The 17,898-nt window shown below is 35.7% G+C and overlaps 1 protein-coding gene across 4 annotated transcripts; it reads left to right on the forward strand.

The window, feature by feature from the left end:
- Nucleotides 1-22: 22 nt before the first annotated feature.
- On the forward strand, nucleotides 23-17,866 carry LOC143697070 (uncharacterized). 4 transcript variants are annotated; one of them, XM_077194010.1, is made up of 28 exons: nucleotides 23-119; nucleotides 914-1,161; nucleotides 1,858-2,551; nucleotides 4,036-4,148; nucleotides 4,282-4,344; nucleotides 5,260-5,430; nucleotides 5,560-5,693; nucleotides 5,777-5,871; nucleotides 6,542-6,596; nucleotides 6,705-6,845; nucleotides 6,934-7,101; nucleotides 7,514-7,574; nucleotides 8,002-8,200; nucleotides 8,323-8,444; nucleotides 9,842-10,220; nucleotides 10,813-10,944; nucleotides 11,116-11,152; nucleotides 11,940-12,032; nucleotides 12,137-12,809; nucleotides 13,093-13,214; nucleotides 13,699-13,841; nucleotides 13,949-14,238; nucleotides 14,507-14,660; nucleotides 14,762-14,795; nucleotides 14,912-15,007; nucleotides 15,857-16,271; nucleotides 16,687-16,912; nucleotides 17,002-17,866. In XM_077194010.1, exons 2-28 carry the CDS (start codon nucleotides 920-922, stop codon nucleotides 17,086-17,088), a joined length of 5,139 nt encoding a protein of 1,712 aa, XP_077050125.1. In that variant the 5' UTR covers nucleotides 23-119; nucleotides 914-919; the 3' UTR covers nucleotides 17,089-17,866. The 4 variants fall into 4 exon arrangements, with proteins under 4 accessions (XP_077050125.1, XP_077050121.1, XP_077050138.1 ...); XM_077194006.1 differs by having other exon boundaries at nucleotides 31-119; nucleotides 16,999-17,866; XM_077194023.1 differs by having other exon boundaries at nucleotides 31-119; nucleotides 14,915-15,007.
- The last annotated feature ends 32 nt before the right edge of the window (nucleotides 17,867-17,898 follow it).

Genomic DNA, 17,898 nt, shown 5'->3' on the forward strand with positions numbered 1-17,898 from the left:
CAGGAGTAGGAACGTTTGTTCCGGCTCTCTGTGCGCATGCGCTGTAACAATCAGAAAGCATGGAGGACGTGAGCCGCTGAAGATTTTTAAAATAAAATCAACCTGGACCGCCAAATAAAGTAAGATTTGAAATTGCCACATATTTAAACGTATAGTGGTGTTGTAAAAAGCAATGTTGCTCTAATAAACCGACAAGCTTATGATAATGGACATTGTTGGACAGGACCCTCTCAATGCCCAGTCGAAAAAACAAACAAACATTTAAAACATTTGTAGAAAATCGAGGAGCCATTTGTTTCGAATATCTGGAAATTAAATATTTGTGCATCGCGATGATAATCAAATATAAAGTAGCATGTAAAAGTTAGGGAAAGAATTACATTGATTCAATGAGAACATAAATGTTGTAAACATCACTCTAAGTAGTTGTCACATAGAAGTTTGTTAACGTTACTTGTTTTTGATTTATTACCTAATGAGACATACATAGGAGTATGTCAAACCTAATGTAAGAACCTCAGAAAGGTTATGTCTTATTGTAAATCCTAATATAATAATAATATCATATTTTAAAATTATTACACAGACAGAGAAAGATAATGCGCAGATCGAGAATTACCGTAACAGTATACTTCTAATGATATATTATACATATGTTACGTTATGTATGTATGTAAGTGGTCAAATCGTTTGAATATATATATATACATACACATATACATTTTTTATTTACATATAAACTATATATTTACAAACTTTTATGTTGGATGCGATTATTTTGATTAATCGATTTGACAACTTACATTCATTCATGTATAATATATGAATAAATGAATAATATACTGTATATATATATAAACACACATATATATATATCATTTTTTTTCTTTCTTTTTTTTACCCCTCTAAACAGAGAAAGATGATGCGCAGATCGAGGATTAGTGTCCGCCCCAATGTGAAGCCCACAGGCCGAGCTCCGGTAGCTTCTCAAGATAATGTTCAGCCTCCCCAGTGTCCTGCTGATTCTGCTCTTTCTGAGGGGTCAGAGGTCATGGCTGAGAAGTTCAAGACTGACCCACCTATAGCATTGGAGCGGACTAATGAGGAAGCCTCTCAGAGCAGCAGCTCTAATAACCAGTTGGAGGCCGTTAGCCATGGAGCGTGAGTCTGAACCTTCAGTGTTATAAATATCTGATTATGTTTATTAAACAGCAATTTTGTAAATCTGAATGTGTACAATTTTTTAACTTTTAGAATACATAAATTTTGAAATGAAAATTTACATACATGTATTATGGCATGTCGGGGACACACTTAACAACTAGCTGAAATATTCTAAGTGTGACTGAACAGTGAACACACATACATACTGTTTCAAACGACCGTAGCAGATTTTAAACACCAACTGTGAACACTGACTGAACGCGACTCTGCTCGTTTGGGAATGATCAGTCGTAAGTATCAAATTGCATTCATAATTGGCCTTAAAGTCGTTACGTGTGTCCTCGGCAAGTTAGTGTTGTCAAAAATATAGATATTTCGATATGCATCGATACTAAAATACCGGTTCCAATACTCCTTTTCTGCAGCATCAATATTCAGAAATTCCAGTATCGTGACAACACTAAATTATCTTTGGCCCTGTGACTAATCATTATTTCCTTTACGTTTTTCATTTTCCTTTACAATTTTAATCAATTTTTTCATTTTAAATTATCTTTCAGTGTGGGAAATGTTTTTTAAAGTTCAAATATTCCATTAAGTTTTCAATTAATGTAGGTAATAAAAACGGCATGTCTGTTTATTACTTTTAGGAGATATTGCCAGCTGTATTACTGATTCTTTGCTTCACAACAGGGATATAGCATCTAAAAGTTCTGATGTCCAGGATTCAGCAAGCACCTCTATGACTTCTGGCCCTCAGAGGAGGAAACGCTTCACAGCTCTGCCCAACTTAGCCAAACCACGAGCTTCCCCAGCCTCCTCTAGGACTCCTAAATCACCATCCAAGTCCCCTGTAAAACCAGTAACACCCAGTGAGACTGAAACATCAACCCCCACTGCAGAGACTTCCCTTCAGATACCTGAGCCTGGCTACAACTCCAGCGCTCCTGTAAGACGGAGACCTCCTGGAGGGGACAGACAGGCCAAAGTACAGCCCATCCCTGCAGCCCCACTCCGGAATGACCGAGAGACAACTCAAGAGGATGCGGGATTGGAAGACACTGTTGTACCGTTGACCGTCCAGCAAGGGGAGTCCCAACGTCCCCTTAGAATTTCCAAACCTGATACTATTTTGGTTCATGAAAACCCTCCAGAATGTCCGGTTCCTCCTGCTGTGGAAGACATGGTCGCACAGCAGGAGAGGGTTTCTGAGCCACCTCTGGGACAAAGCCAAACTGATCTGTTAAGAGAAAGACTTAAAAAACTTCAGTCGCCATTGAAAATTCTCAAATCGTTAAAAACTCTGAATGACCCAGCAGACATGGTCAAGTTAGCTCAGGCACGGAAACTTCGGGAGCTTCTTAAAAAAGAAATGAACAAAGACAAGGTGTGTATGTGCTTTACATTAGTTTGTTTTTTTGATGTGTGCAAGAAAAAAGGTGGTTCTATGTTTGATCTGGGGAAAAAAGTGTAATATTTGTAATATATATATATATATATATATATATACTCACCTAAAGGATTATTAGGAACACCATACTAATACTGTGTTTGACCCCCTTTCGTCTTCAGAACTGCCTTAATTCTACGTGGCATTGATTCAACAAGGTGCTGAAAGCATTCTTTAGAAATGTTGGCCCATATTGATAGGATAGCATCTTGCAGTTGATGGAGATTTGTGGGATGCACATCCAGGGCACGAAGCTCCCGTTCCACCACATCCCAAAGATGCTCTATTGGGTTGAGATCTGGTGACTGTGGGGGCCATTTTAGTACAGTGAACTCATTGTCATGTTCAAGAAACCAATTTGAAATGATTCGAGCTTTGTGACATGGTGCATTATCCTGCTGGAAGTAGCCATCAGAGGATGGGTACATGGTAGGGCTGGGGTAAATGATTATTTTATTTGGCCCGTCTGGCACCAACAATCATGCCACGCTCAAAATTGCTTAAATCACCTTTCTTTCCCATTCTGACATTCAGTTTGGAGTTCAGGAGATTGTCTTGACCAGGACCACACCCCTAAATGCATTGAAGAAACTGCCATGTGATTGGTTGATTAGATAATTGCATTAATGAGAAATTGAACAGGTGTTCCTAATAATCCTTTAGGTGAGTGTATATATATATATATATATATATATATTATAAAGATCAAAAGCTTTTTTTTGCCCAGATCAAACACAGAACCACCTTTTTTCTTGGCACATAACAAAAAAAATCAGTATTTAGGTGTGGTATGCAAAAGCTAATATATTGGTATAGAATAAACAATAAAAATCTAGTCAAAAATAGTCAAAGCATGTTTTCCCTTAACTGATTTTCTTAAGTAATTTGCATTTTTTTGCTCCACTATGACAATAAATACAGACAGTGTAGTGAATGGCAATATTTACCTATTTACACTACCATTCAAAAGTTTGGTAGATATTTGTTAATGTTTGTTGTGAAAGTCCGGAGTATTTTTTGCTCTCCAAGGCAGCATTTATTTAAACAAAAATACAGTAAAAACAGTAATATTGTGAAATGTTATTACAAATTATTACAACTGTTTTCTATTTTAAAATGTAATTTATTCTTGTAATGGAAAAGCTGAATTTTAAGCATTACTTCATTTAGTGTCACATGATCCTTCGGAAATCATTCTAATATACTGATTCGCTGCTCAAGAAACATTTCTTATTAATATCAGTGTTGAAAACTTAATACGTATATACATTAAGTTTTGTCCCAGGCTAAATAGGATTTCCACTGAATCATAATTGAATCAGTACTATAATCCTGGCATATTTTGGGACTGTCACTTAATGTGGAATTACTATGTGCTTTTAAAATGCTACTCTGACCTCTCCATTGACACTTGAATCTAGGAAGGCAAGAAGAAACCAAAGTTGGGAATCAAAGAACGCAAGGCACCTAAAGATCACACCAAAATGACCATGAGAGAGCTGATCTATTACCTGCCTGTTTCCAACCCAATGAAGTACGTGCTGTTCTTAATTCTTTTGTGTGTTTAGGAAGTCCATGTGAACACAAGTGTTGATTTTTGGATTTATGATGCATGTAATGGGGTGAGCAGTGTTTTCTAGTTTTCAATGCCTTTGTTTTCTGTATAGGTCTTTCACTGATGAAGAGCAAAAAGTATCAGAGACAGAATTAGATGACTCTCCTACACCAACGTAAGCCTAATCACCCTGTCAATCTTCAAATAGTGCACATATGCCATCCAGATGTCTATTCAATGCGGGTGGTGTATTGCAGACATTTAAAAAATTCTTATGATTTCGATTGGATGTGAATCAACAATTTTGCCCTTAAAAGCTTTGTAGTATAGAGTGCTATTATGCTATTTTAAAGACACCTAATTTTGTTTTGAAGGCCCCCTACAAAAGGTTTACATGCATCCAATTAAAAAAACACTTTGATTTTCTCATAATATACATTGCTGCATCATCTCTTTTCTGTCTGAAACGCTTTGATTAAAGGATTTGGTCTCTCTAAACCCCTCCTTTCCGAGATCCTACTCTGTTCTGATTGGTCAGGCGGCCCAGTCTGTTGTGGTTGGTCTTCCGCTTACAGAGCGTGCATTGAACGAAACGCCCATTACCATATCTGAATTTCAGCTCTGGAGGCTTTCTCAGCACTTGATACACAGTTATACGAACAGTAACGATAGAGTCGGTTTTACCATATCATTTCGAGCCTGAATCCTCATGCTTTGTAAGTGCACTCAAAGAGGATATGCTTTTGTTGACAGCATCTTTTGACATGTCATCAACACGAACCAAACTCTTCCAGGCCTCAGCTGCAAGGTTCAAACTAGACGTTGTTTGCGGGGTTCGTACAGGAAGTAAGATTGGAATTACTGACGACTCGTTTCAGGCAGTTCAGAATCGGTTCTTTCTTTTGGGAGACAATAACTCCATTCATTGTGCACTTTGATCTTTAAAACTTTGCAGACCTATTGCATTCACAAACAGCTAAATACCGTTACATGAATAGTCAAATACAGGAAAAGGCATAATAGGGGCACTGTATTAAAAAAATATGGTATTAAGTTTAAACCCTCATCTGAACTACTTGTTTCTCTTTAGTTCTTCTAAGACTCCAGCTGCTCCATCAGTTCAGGAGACGGCGGCAGAAGATGCTGGTCATGAGGAAGACGAGGAGAGAGTGGAAGAAACTCAGCCGGAGGAGGAAGAACCTCTGGTAGTTCCCAGGGTGAAGGTGGCGGAGGATGGCTCTCTGATTATAGACGAGGAGAGGTCAGTGATGTTCCTTTTTATCCTGAGCGGCTGTTCATGGAGAAGTGTAGTCCAGGAATTAGTAAAGAGGAAGTTTGCAGTGTTTCCAATGTTAAAATGCTTTTTATTCTGTTGTGTGGGTGTGTCTAGTTTAACAGTCCAGGTGTCAAGGGCAAAAGGACCCAATCCGGCAGAAGACAGAGATCCCATATTTGAACGTGGTTCTACCACCACTTACTCCAGCTTTAGGAAGGGCACCTACACCAAACCCTGGTCAAGTGGAGGTCAGAAGTCAAACACAGTGCAACTCATAATTTAAAGTGTGTCATATATATTTAATTTATATATATTTTTATGTCTATTCCAGAGACTGATTTGTTTTTCTTGGCCATCAGCATGGTGGGGACGGACTTCTCCATGATTGGTCAGCTGTTTCCACACAGAGGTCGATTGGAGATTAAGGTGGTCACAATATCTTATGTATGCGTGTATTCATATCACTATCACTAAACACTTGTATGCTTGATATAGTCATTTATTTCATACTATAGTCCAAAAGTTTGCGGCTCAAAAGTTGAATATTTTTGAAAGAAGTCTCTTATGCTCATCAAGGCTACATTTATTTAATCAAAAATACAGAAAAAAAACAATATTGTGAATTAATATTGTGAAATATTATTATAATTTAAACAAAATCTTTTCTATTTTACTAAATTTTAAAATGTCATTAATTCCTGTGATGGCAAATCAGAATTTTCAGCATTATTACTGCACTCTTTAGTGATCCTTCAGAAATCATTCTAATATGCGGACGTGCTGCTCAAGAAAAACGTTCTTATTATCAGTCTTTAAAACAGTTGTGCTGTTGTTAATATTTATGTTAATATTTATGTAGAAACTGTGATATGTTTTTTTATATGTTTGAATAGAAAGCTTAAAAGAACAGCATTTATTTAAATAGAAATCTTTTGCAACATTATAAATGTAGTTACTGTGTGTTTTGATCAATTTAATGTGTCTTTGCTAAATAGAAGTATAAATTTAGGACATATTGAATGTGTACCATAATAATACAAGCTCATCTTCGAGAACCTCAATCACCATCTTCTTTGGTGTTCTCTTATTCCCCCAGAACAAGTTCAAGAAAGAGGAGAGAAATAACTCATGGAGAATAGATAAAGCTTTCAGTAAGTGACCTTTAGTAGTAACCTACCACCGTAAACTAACAGATTCCTTATGGAATTAAGTATTAAGACAGTTGGTTGAATATAAAGTAAACTGAAGTATATTTTCAGAGGAGAAGCGGCGTCTGGATCTAGATTTCTTCAAAAAATTAATGGAGCAGGTCCTAAAAGACGAGGAAAATAAGAAAAAGAAAAACAAAGAGCTCATCAAGTTGGTTAAAGCACAGAGTAGATACCAAAGGAAAGTGAGAGGTCAGTTTATTTTAACTTTCAATCTCTGTTTAAAATGTACAGTTTTTTGGGCAAATTCTTATGCACACTTATGCACACTTAAATGCAGCGACTAAAAGAAAGGAAATGGACACTTCGGAGGATTCGGACAGTGATGTTGTTGCAGGAGAAAAGGAGAATGAGGACCTCTCAAATGATGGAGGAAGTGATACCACTTCAAAGAAGCACAGGGGAAGAGGGGCAAATACTCCACACAGGAGAATCAAGAGGACAGAGGGTATGCTTTAAGCAAAAATGGAAAATATATTCTGTAATAGACCAGTTCCTGGTTTCACAGACAGGGCTTAGATTAAGCCAGGATTAGACCTTTGATTATTTAGGACTTTTAAGTAGCTTTTATAAAAACCTTAGAAAAACACATTACTGGTGTGCATCTTGAGACAAAACAATGGCACTGACATTTTAAAATATGTCACTGCAAGTCAGTTAAAACAGTGCAAACATGCATTTTAGTCTGGAACTAGGCTGAACCCTTGCCTGTGAAACTGGGGGCAGATTCTTCAAATTTCTGAAGAATATCTTACTGGCAGTCTTTTTTAGATTGTTTTCACATTATTATTTATATAATTCTTTATATTATTGATTTTTTTGGTAAACATTTGATATATTTCATTGATGGTTTGTTGCAGCAATAGATGAACCTGAGGACTGTGAAAATGCCACTTCTGATGGTCAGTCACAAGGTGACAGGTAAGAATTAACCAAAATATAAGATTCAATCCTAACATTATTACATTTAAAGATGCTTTTAGTCATTTTTTGTCCAATTAAAGGTGATGTGTACACTACCATTCAAGTGTTTAGGGTCATTCTAATATGCTGATTTTGTGTTCAAGACACATTTCTTATTATTATCAATGATGAAAATGTGAACAATTGTGGAAACTGATTTATTTTATACACACATTTATTTGAAATAAAACTTTTCTGTATCATTATAAATGTTTTTACTGTCACTGTGGAACAGATTAATCGATCCTTTGATAATGAAGTATTCATTTCTTTAAAAAAAAAATCTTACTGACCCCAAATTATTGAACGATGATGTAATTTCTGCATTACTAGTGTAATTTATGTTATGAGACCATTTGGGGGTTGAAAATGATTCTCTTTCTAGCAGGTTAAGGGAATCTGATTCTTCAGAGAATATAAACAAGAGTCCTGCTATTAAACCAGCTCAGCTCAAGGGTCGATCCCAGAGACCGATCCCGAACTTCAGCCGAAGATGGGGGAACAGGCGCCCTGAACCCAAAAGCAATACCCGGGAGGGCGGGACCTCAGTCGCGGGGGAGGGTAAAATGGACAGGTCTACCAAGGTAACGTTTTCAGCTGTTTAATGCGAGATCCGACAAATCTTACACGTGTATTACTGTACAAAGGCAGTTTTTTTGTAACAGTCTATTTTATCTGACATAACTGTATAATTCACTCTTTTTAGGTGCCTTCAGACTTGTTACAAGAGAAGAAAAAGCAGTCAAAAGTTTTCCTTGAATTGGAAGATTTAGAGGAAGAACCTGACCTTAGTTCTGTCCATGAACAGATATTTAATAAACCAACCAGGTAAGCGTGACAATATTAAGAATATTTCAATCATAACCCGGTTAGGGTTCTCAATGCAATATTTTTTGTATTATTTATATATTATTATAGTATTTATTTCTATTTTGAATTAGCTTATATTTTTATATTTTGAGTTTTTATTAGAATTTTTGTTTTTGTAATTGTACAGTGTGTTTGTCATTTAACTTTTTTGCATTTCTATTTAGCTTTAAAATAATTTTAGTTTTAGTAATTTTAGTACTTCAGCTTAAACATATTTTATTTCAGTTAGTTGCCTAGGCAAGATTTCTTCAGTTTAATTGTTAATATTTAATATTAGTTATTTTACTGCTGCATTAATTTAATTAACGAAAATGATTTTAATAGCTTAATTTTAATTAACAATACCAACACTGCTATGCAGATAAAATTGTGAATAGATTTAGAATCTTTTGATAAATTATTGTGATGGATGTAGTGCTGCACAATTAATCTTTAAAAGATTGCGAACTCGATTCAAACACCCACGTAACCCTGATTTTCCTCTCCTCTTGATTGGTCAACTTGAGACCAATCGGCCGATTCAACCACACACACCACACAAATTTAGAGCTCGGGAGGTGCTCGATGCTTCAAATAAAGAAGATTGTATAGATTACATCGCTACACCACTAGGTGACGACAAGTGACTGTCAAAAATGTATTTGTCATTGAATCATTCATTAAAGAGATTGTTCAAACTATGATTCATCCAGCAATGAAACCAGTGAAGTCTTTATGAGCGAGCCCAGGGACGGACTGGGGCTAAAAAAACAGCCCTGGACTTTCTCTCAAATAGGCCATCATCCAGCCATTCGCCCCTAGCCGTGCGCGACAGACACTAGCCAGGATCTCCTGATACTATGCCACAATACTGTAGCCTATCAGACAAGGTATTCACAGCTAGTAACATCTCAAAACCAATGGTGATAATTGGGGTTGTTTATTAGTGAAGCCTCCGCCTTCAAATAAAAGTAAAAAATGTACAATGCCTTTACATCTGCAATAACTGTAAAGCACAGATTGTCTGTCCCTGTGCGAGCCATTAAATCATTCATTCAAACCCAATTTAAGAAAAAAATTCTAATTAACGAAATGCTTTTAAATTGACTCTGCAGCAATTAATATTTGTCTGAACCTATAGTAAATTACATGCTATTTTGTTTAGTTGTCTATTCAGAATCTTGGGAGAATCGTGATCTCTATTTTAAACAAAAAATCGTGATTCTCAATATTTGCAGAATCGTGCCGCTCTAGATGGATGTGAGTCAATGTATTTTATTTTTGATGATACATTTTTTTTGTGGTCGTGTGCATTGTTCTGTGGTCTTGTTTTTAGTTTTGCTAGTCATGCTAATTATTATTTCTCTTTTATTTAGGTCAGGAAGGATCCCTAAGCTCTCTCAGCATGTGATGCAGGCAGCGGCAGAGGAAGAGGAAGATGAGGAAGAGCTCTCTGAACCTCCTGTGTCTTCCAAAAATTTTAACCAGGGCCCCAAGGCACCCGGCCGGAGGGCTAAATTAAAACCAGGCCCCACATTGAAACAGGGTATGCACAGGAGGGGGAAATCTAGACTGGTGACGTTACTGGCCTCTGGAGCTGAAGATGATGATGAAGAGGACGAGGACATAGAAGATTATGTCCTGAGCCAGGTGGACTTTCCTTCCTACCCTGAAGAGGATAACCAGGCATTTGTGCCAATGAGTCTACGCCCTCTACTGCCCGTTAATTCAGAGGTGGTAGAAACCATGGAAGAGGTGTGTTTATGTATTATCAAACTATAAAGAACCTTAGTGGAACCCCCTTCATCACATATCAGTGTGGCTTGCTCTGTACATAAACTCCCCTGCTTGATTCTGATGTTTTTCTTTTTTGCATAAATTATGTTGTTATGGTTAGTATTCAAAGAATAAGGCCAGAAACATATTTTACGCCAGGGGTGTCTGGCGACCTCCAAGGTGCCACAGTATTCTTCGAAAAAGTAACATTTACAGAATTTTATATTACAAAAAAATATAAATACTAACCTAATTGTGGAAACTGATACATTTTCTTTTAGGATTCTTTTGATGAATAGAAATTTCAAAAGAAACACATTTATTTGAAATAAAACTTTTCTGTAACATTATTTTTTATTGTTTGTAACAATGAAAAAAAATCACAATACAATTTTTTGCGGAAAATTTATACTTGCTTAGAATGTGTTTCTGACCAAAGTGATGGTGAGACCAGTTTTGTTTCACCATTTTGTTCATAATTATTTCTGCATGTCGTATCAAAAACTCGCAACCTGTCTACCTTTCATTGTCCTTCCCTTTTTTTCTGTCACTCATCCCCATTGACTCCCAGCTGGACATTTCTGTGAATGTGCCTGATATCCTGGGCACATCCCAGAATGCTTTGTGCCCCGAGATGTCATATGAGCAGGCGGCGTTGCCCGCTTGTCCTGTTACTTATGAACACCAGTTGGACCTGCTTGCTGTAAGTCTCCCGAGCTTCATTAATGTCCCTCGTCACATCTGTTTACTGTTGTGGTGTCCATTATAAACACAGAATTCATTTGTAAGCTGAGTCTAGTTTCTTTACTATGAAATTGGAGTGTTTTTGTAGTTTTTATAGTTGGTACTAATTTGTGTCTGATTTGTTTTTAAGGATGTCATTGAGTTTCTTGACCAAGACCACATGGAAGGTAAGGTGAAACACTCTCAAGCTTTCCTACCACCAGCAAACATGGAGAAACAAATAATTTAACTGAATGAACTACCACAGGAGTTGTTATAATCTATATTAACCATGCTTTTATGTCTAGTAATCATATGTAGTCAAAAAGGTCTCGAATATGCAATGACAAGTTATATTCCAACATCAACTTATTTTGGCAAAAAATGCACATATACAAGCGTTTTCTGTTTAGATAAAAAAATAAAATGATTTTTTTTTATTAATTTATGATTAAACAAATATTTGTTTATAATTTCACTTTACACAATTGTTCAAATTAACATTCAAACAATTCTAACATCAAATTTTGAAGAATTCAAATGCACTGACTCAAGCCTAGTTTTCGGTTTGGATATTTTTTCATGATACATTTGTTTCACTTAAATTGACAGTTGTTTCAAACTGTTTTAAAATTGTGCTAAAAATAAGCTGATAGTAATCTAGTTTTCTTTTTGGATATATTTTTTTAGTTTATGGTGCATTTATTCATTAATTTATTTATGATACATTTGTTTGATTACAATTTACATAATTGTTAAAATAATAATAATAATAATAAAAACAAAAATTGAAATTGAAATGAAATTATTTCAAAAAATGAAAAATGAAATAATGATTTAAATGATGCATATACTATGATTTTAAGAATATTGTATGATAAAAGTTTTGCTTATATCACCAGCCCCTACACGCAACTAATTTACCCAAAAGCTTTAATATTCTGGTGGTCCATAATCTATACTACTTTCTTTTAGTATGTAAGGAGATCAACAATGAAGCTGCCCAGACTCTTCTGACCATCGGGAACTCCGCTCAGATGACCCAGACATCCGAAATACCCTGTACAGGTAAGAATAGCTTCATAATGCAACCCTCTTATTTGCCTGAATCCAAATGGGGACTCAAATTTGAAATCTTCATTAGAGGACTGATTGAATGAAATCTTTTTCAGGTGAAAATGATATTCTTGGACAGTCAAGCATTGTACATGAAGAGTTGGTCCATGAAGAAGTTATCACAGAAACAACCATCATGTCCGGTTCTTCTGATAGTTGCGAGTCAGAGTTGAAAGATGATGTTGAATTTTCGAGCTGTGAAACTCATATTCCAGAACTTTCTGCTGAAGAAACAAAAGAGGAGCCAATCAAAACACTGACAACTGATGCTCATCTTGGTCCCATTCAACATGAGACACAGGATTTGGCTTGTTCCAATAGTGTTCCACCGCCTAAAATAGGCCGTTTCTCCAAACCCAAACCCAATATTGGTCAAGGTCTGCGAACCAGACGAGCTCCACAACAGCAAATCTATCCAGAACTTGTTACAGATTCTGTGGAGAGCTCTAAGGGTCCATCTGTCACGGAAAATTATAAAAATGCAACACAAACCATGCAAGAAGAATCAGTCCCTGTGGATCACCTGTCAGTCTCCTCTACTTACCCTGAGGTACTACAGCTAGAAACATCATCTGAAATAAGAGAAGACAGTCTCAATGTTGTTCCTGAAAGAGTGACTAAAGAAGATAATGGATCTGTGTCATCTCTGAAGAGAAAGAATGATGATATAATCACAGAGGAAAAAATAAAAGAACAAGAAGAGGCGAGAGAACCACAACTGACTAATAGGTATTAAAACTGTAGTATATGGCCCATTTATTTATTTTATTCATTTATTTACACTGATGCTGTTAGTCAAGGATCTATTTTTTTGTGATTTAACTTTTAAATTTAATAGTTAATTATTTTTGTAAATGATACAATAAAATCATTTGAACAGTAAATGGTTCCTTGAATAGCTAAAAATGAATCCTTTCAATGGCGACGGTTCTGATCCCATAATGTGAGACTGATATTCATGTGTATAAAACATGAGTTGTCTCAAATATTGTCTGTATGTTGTGTGTTTCAGTGTGAGTGAGTCTCAGAGCCCAACAGATGAGCCTGCTAAACCTTTCAGGAGGTTCCGCGGACCCAAACCTAAACCGAACCTGACTCAGAAATCCAGACACACACAGACACAACACAAAACAGGTATGATAATTCAAACCCAGCCACTATTATCTAAAATGTGCAATGGCTCAACAATCTAATTGTTGTAACTGTAATATATATTTTTCTTAAATAAAAACAGACAGAGATTAAATGCAGTATAACATACTACCATGGTTGTATAATTAGTTTTAATTGTTCTATAATAAATAATTTTTCTAGTTACAGCAGATATTTTATTTTCTTATTATAGTTTATTTTGATAATAGTATGCAAAATTGATGAAAAAAATAGACTGAAAATGCCCTAAAAAACATGCTCAGTTTTGCAGTTATGCAACATTTAAGAAGTTAATTTATTAATTAACTTATTTTTATTTATTAATATATAATGTGAAATGTGAAATATCACATTTATGTTTTTTAGGGTTCATGAGATTCACCTAGACAGAACAACTGCTAAAAAAAACAAGCTATTTCAAAACAAAAGCAAATATGAATTTTTATTTTTGCATTTATTTCCTCAGTTTTAAATGAGAAACTGCCTGCTGCTGACTCTTCCACGAGCACTTTCACTAAAAGTCCTGAAGAGGGTGCTGTAGTTACCACAGAATCTGATGTTTCCCAAAGTGCAGCACAAGAGGTTGCATCGAGCACTGAATCAGCACAGGTAAAATATCAGTTAAAACGGATTTTTAGTCCTCGTATGACGAGTAGAATAATTACAATAAGGACATCGGAATAATAAATATCATGTGTTATGTCTCTTTAATTTAGACAGTCAAAGATGTCAAACCACCAATTGTTTCTGAAGATGAGTCCAGGAAGAAAACTGTGGTCATGTTGGATGAGAACAAAAAGACCAGTCCAGTAAAAGTTTTTGAAGACAGCACTGTGAAGCGTTTTGGATGTGAATCCGAAGAGATATCTGCTGAACTCTCTCCTGAGGAACCTTTGTTTATACTTTCTCTCACTGCAATCCCACCCACTTTAGATGAGGGGGCGCGCTTTAGGACTGAGCCCCTCCCACTGACAGCAGTGTCTGAGTTGCATTCTCATGGTCAAAGGTATAGTTACCTTTAAACTGTTATCTGATGCTGTAAAACACTGAAACAATGCACCACTTCATACACATATATATTGTGAGATGTCCTGGTTTCACCTAGCTGGCAATTTGTTAACCAAATAAATGCAGTGCATATTTAAGTTTTTTTTGTGAAACTGGCTCTCTGTGTTCTCATATGTCAGTGTCTGAACCAGATTTCATTATTGCAAATGGTACCATATCCTTCCTCTTGTATTTATTGCTTTTTTCCACATTCTGTTTAATTTCAGTGCTAATGAGAGCAGGGCGGTATCTCACCTTCTGATCACAGATGCTTTAGTTCCTGTGTCAGAGGATGAGGAAAACAAAAGTGGAGAGGGGGATGTGGACAAATCGAGGAAAGGAGGATTGAAACGCAAGTCACCAGCCTCAACATCTCAGGGGGTAAATGCATACATCTTGACTTTCAGCACTATTGATGCTTAAGAAATAGTCTAATTGACTATTTGACTATTGACTAATAGTGAGGTCATTTTCTTTCCTAGAGTACCGAAGGTGAGAGTCAGGCAGAACATCACGGTGAGAACATTTTCAGCAAATCTTTGTAATTAAAAAATAAACATATGGCACAGATTGTCATGTGTCAGCATGTTCTAATATCTGTTCATGCATTGCACATTTTCTTTATGCCTTAGTAGTGGAATTATTGGGAAGCCCTGTGGCAGAGGCGACTAAAGATGAGAAGGAACATCTGGAGAAGAAGAGAAAACTACCTGAGAGAACCAGGAGAGGTAAGGGAGCTGAAATGACACTGCCAATTTTTTTATGTTTTTGTAAGAAGTCTCACTGAGGCTGCATTTATTTGATACAGTAAAAACAATAATGTTTGTGAAATATGATAATAATTTAAAATAACTCTTTTGTTTAGCATAATATATTTTAAAGTGTACTTTATTCCAGTGATGGCCACGCTGAATTTTCAGCATCATTACTGCAGGCTTCAGTGTCACATGATCTTTCAGAAATCATTCTAATATGCTGATTTTGTGCTCAATGTGGAAAAAATGTGCTGCTTAATATTTCCAATTTCTTTTTTGTGGAAATCATGATGCACTTTTTTCAGTATTCTTTAATGAATAGAAATTCAAAAGAAAAGCATTTATTAGAAACAGAAATATGATTGTAGCATTATAAATCTCTTTAATGTAATGCATTGTTGCTGAATAAAAGTATTAATATATTTTAAACTTTTAAATGGTAGTGTATAATAATTAAATGAAAAATAAATAATAATAATAATGAGTTAAATAAAAATATATAAATATATATATATATATATATATATATATATATATATATATATATATATATATATATATATATAAATAATATATATCAATCAATAAATTACTTAACATAAAAAAGTTAATATTATCACTACAGGATCAGTTATTGTTAAAAAAAAACTCGCATGAAGGATTTGTTCACATTTCATCATTATTTGACCCCTCCACATTATCTACTTGGTAACAAATTTTTAAATATGACATTTTTTAAAAATCCTCTAATTATATATAGTGTATGTCAAAGATTACAACTCGTAAAATATGGGTTTTATCAATGAATTCTTCTGTGTTTAGCAAAGCTGCAGGTGAAACCCATCCCCATTTCAAGGAGAAATGCTCGTGGTGTTGATGCTAAAGAGGACACAGCAGTGCTCTCTTTAAAAGAGACTACCTCATTACCCATTTCAACACGAGAGACAAGATCAGTGCCAGAGCAAACTGTGCCCGCTGCTGTTTCAACAACGGACAACTCAACATCAGCCACCATCTCAGACAGAGAAGCAAACACAGACCTTACTGCGACCAGCGATAATTCTCGTTCACCTCAGCAAGAAAATGGTCCTCAAGAATCTTTCCAGAAGGGTCCCTCCCAAGGCATCATGGGACAGGTGGACCTCCCAGGCAAAGAGACAGTTGAGTTGGCTAGTGGACCAGACTCGCAAAGTGGCAGTCAGATCACACCTATTGCCACGAGTGGGTCACTCACAAGGTGGGTGGCTCTTTCACAAAGTCTTGATTTTGTTTTTGGGGTCTACTAGAATGTTTTCGTAAATGATCAAAAAACAATATTTTTCACATATTTTACATTATTGCAGCACCTCTCTTCCTAGTCTGGCTGTAACACTGTTTAGTTCCTGTTCAACCGCTTTGAGCACTTTTGGAAATGTCACAGCTCTTTCCATAATAGAGAATAACTCCCTTTGGAGTGAATTTGTGCTTTGTAACTTTGCAGACCTTTTTCATGCCCAAACAGCAACATTATACACTAATTAAAGTTGAAACTGTAAAAAAGCATAATAGGTACTCTATGTAAAAAAAAAAAACACAAATTTATATTGGCTTTGATTTTATCCCTAACAAATATGACATTACTATCCATTTGTTTTATTTTTGTTCTTCTTTAGACCTGGCAGAAGACCCAAGGGGTTCCTGTCTTTCATTTCTTCTAAGAGTACACAAGGACCCCCAGCAGCTCATCGAGGGGCCAAACCAGGCTCCCAAAAACCAGCAGTCAACACCGCACGACCCGAGAGAAAACGGATAGCAGCCGGCCCTGTTACCATGGCAAAAAACCCTGATGTAAAGGGACTGTCACCAACCTCCGCTCCCACCACTGCATCTGTCATTGAGGTATCAAACAGTCTGATATTCCAGTACTTCTATGGCCACATTGTATATTTGTATTAATAGAATTGGTTCCATCTTTCTCTGCCTAGCAGAACTCAGAAGAAGAACCCACTAGTGTCTCCAAGTACTTCTTCAGTGACATCTTTACTGAAGTTGATGAGCTTGAAGACCAGGATTGAGATTGGAATAAAGAGCCAGGAACAACGAAGACAAGCAGTGCAAAATATAGATTGACATCAGTAGGGTGTATAGATGTGAATGTGAAGTTTTTACCAAGAAGACAAATGAAGATATACAGTGAAAACGTACCTCAATAACTTTCTAAATATTAACAATGTCTTTTATTTTATTCTATTTTTTCAAGGATAAATAATTACTAATTCACATTATGGTAAAGCAAAAATGTTTTTGATACAGATGCACTCTTCGTGATGTAAAGTTGAAATATGACTCATGTCGTATTTGAGCCTAACTGTGTATTATTTGATCGTTGGTCTTAACCTTCTGCATTTTATTTCCAGTTATGAATTGGCAACACTTAAATTTCTCTCAGCCAATTCCTTAACATCATTCGGTTATACTTCTCTTTTTTCCTTTGACCGCCCCCCCCCCCCCTTTTTTTTTGGAAGTTACTTTTCTTTCTTTATCATTTATATTTATTTAAAGAGCAATTTTGAAACAAACCTCCATTTTAAATAAGCAGTGTCCTTTTTTTCAACTCCATCCTGTTTTCTGTGTTGGATTTTAGCATTTTTCAACATATTTTGTAGCATTTTTTTTATCTTCAGCTTTTAGTCACAAAGCCTAGCCTTTGTTCAGTTTTATGCTGTTCATATTCGCTTTTCATATTTGTGTTCAACTGTTCTCAAGCACATGTTTTACTTGTATGTATTTGTAAATATGTTAATAAAAATGTTGTATGTTATAAAGGTTGAAATTAAAGTACATATGCTCTCATCTGTCTGAATATGTACATTTTTAAATACAAT

The sequence above is a fragment of the Siphateles boraxobius genome, unplaced genomic scaffold (assembly GCF_051911475.1).
Source record: "Siphateles boraxobius isolate OS27281-9 unplaced genomic scaffold, OSU_SipBor_1 11, whole genome shotgun sequence".
Lineage (NCBI taxonomy): Eukaryota > Metazoa > Chordata > Actinopteri > Cypriniformes > Leuciscidae > Siphateles > Siphateles boraxobius.

Coding starts and splice junctions, on each gene's coding strand:
- LOC143697070 (XM_077194006.1), top strand. CDS start 920: ATGATGCGCAGATCGAGGATTAGTGTCCGCCCCAATGTGAAGCCCACA. Junction 6,597..6,704: donor GAGAATAGATAAAGCTTTCA/GTAAGTGACCTT, acceptor GTATATTTTCAG/AGGAGAAGCGGCGTCTGGAT. Junction 10,221..10,812: donor TGGTAGAAACCATGGAAGAG/GTGTGTTTATGT, acceptor ATTGACTCCCAG/CTGGACATTTCTGTGAATGT.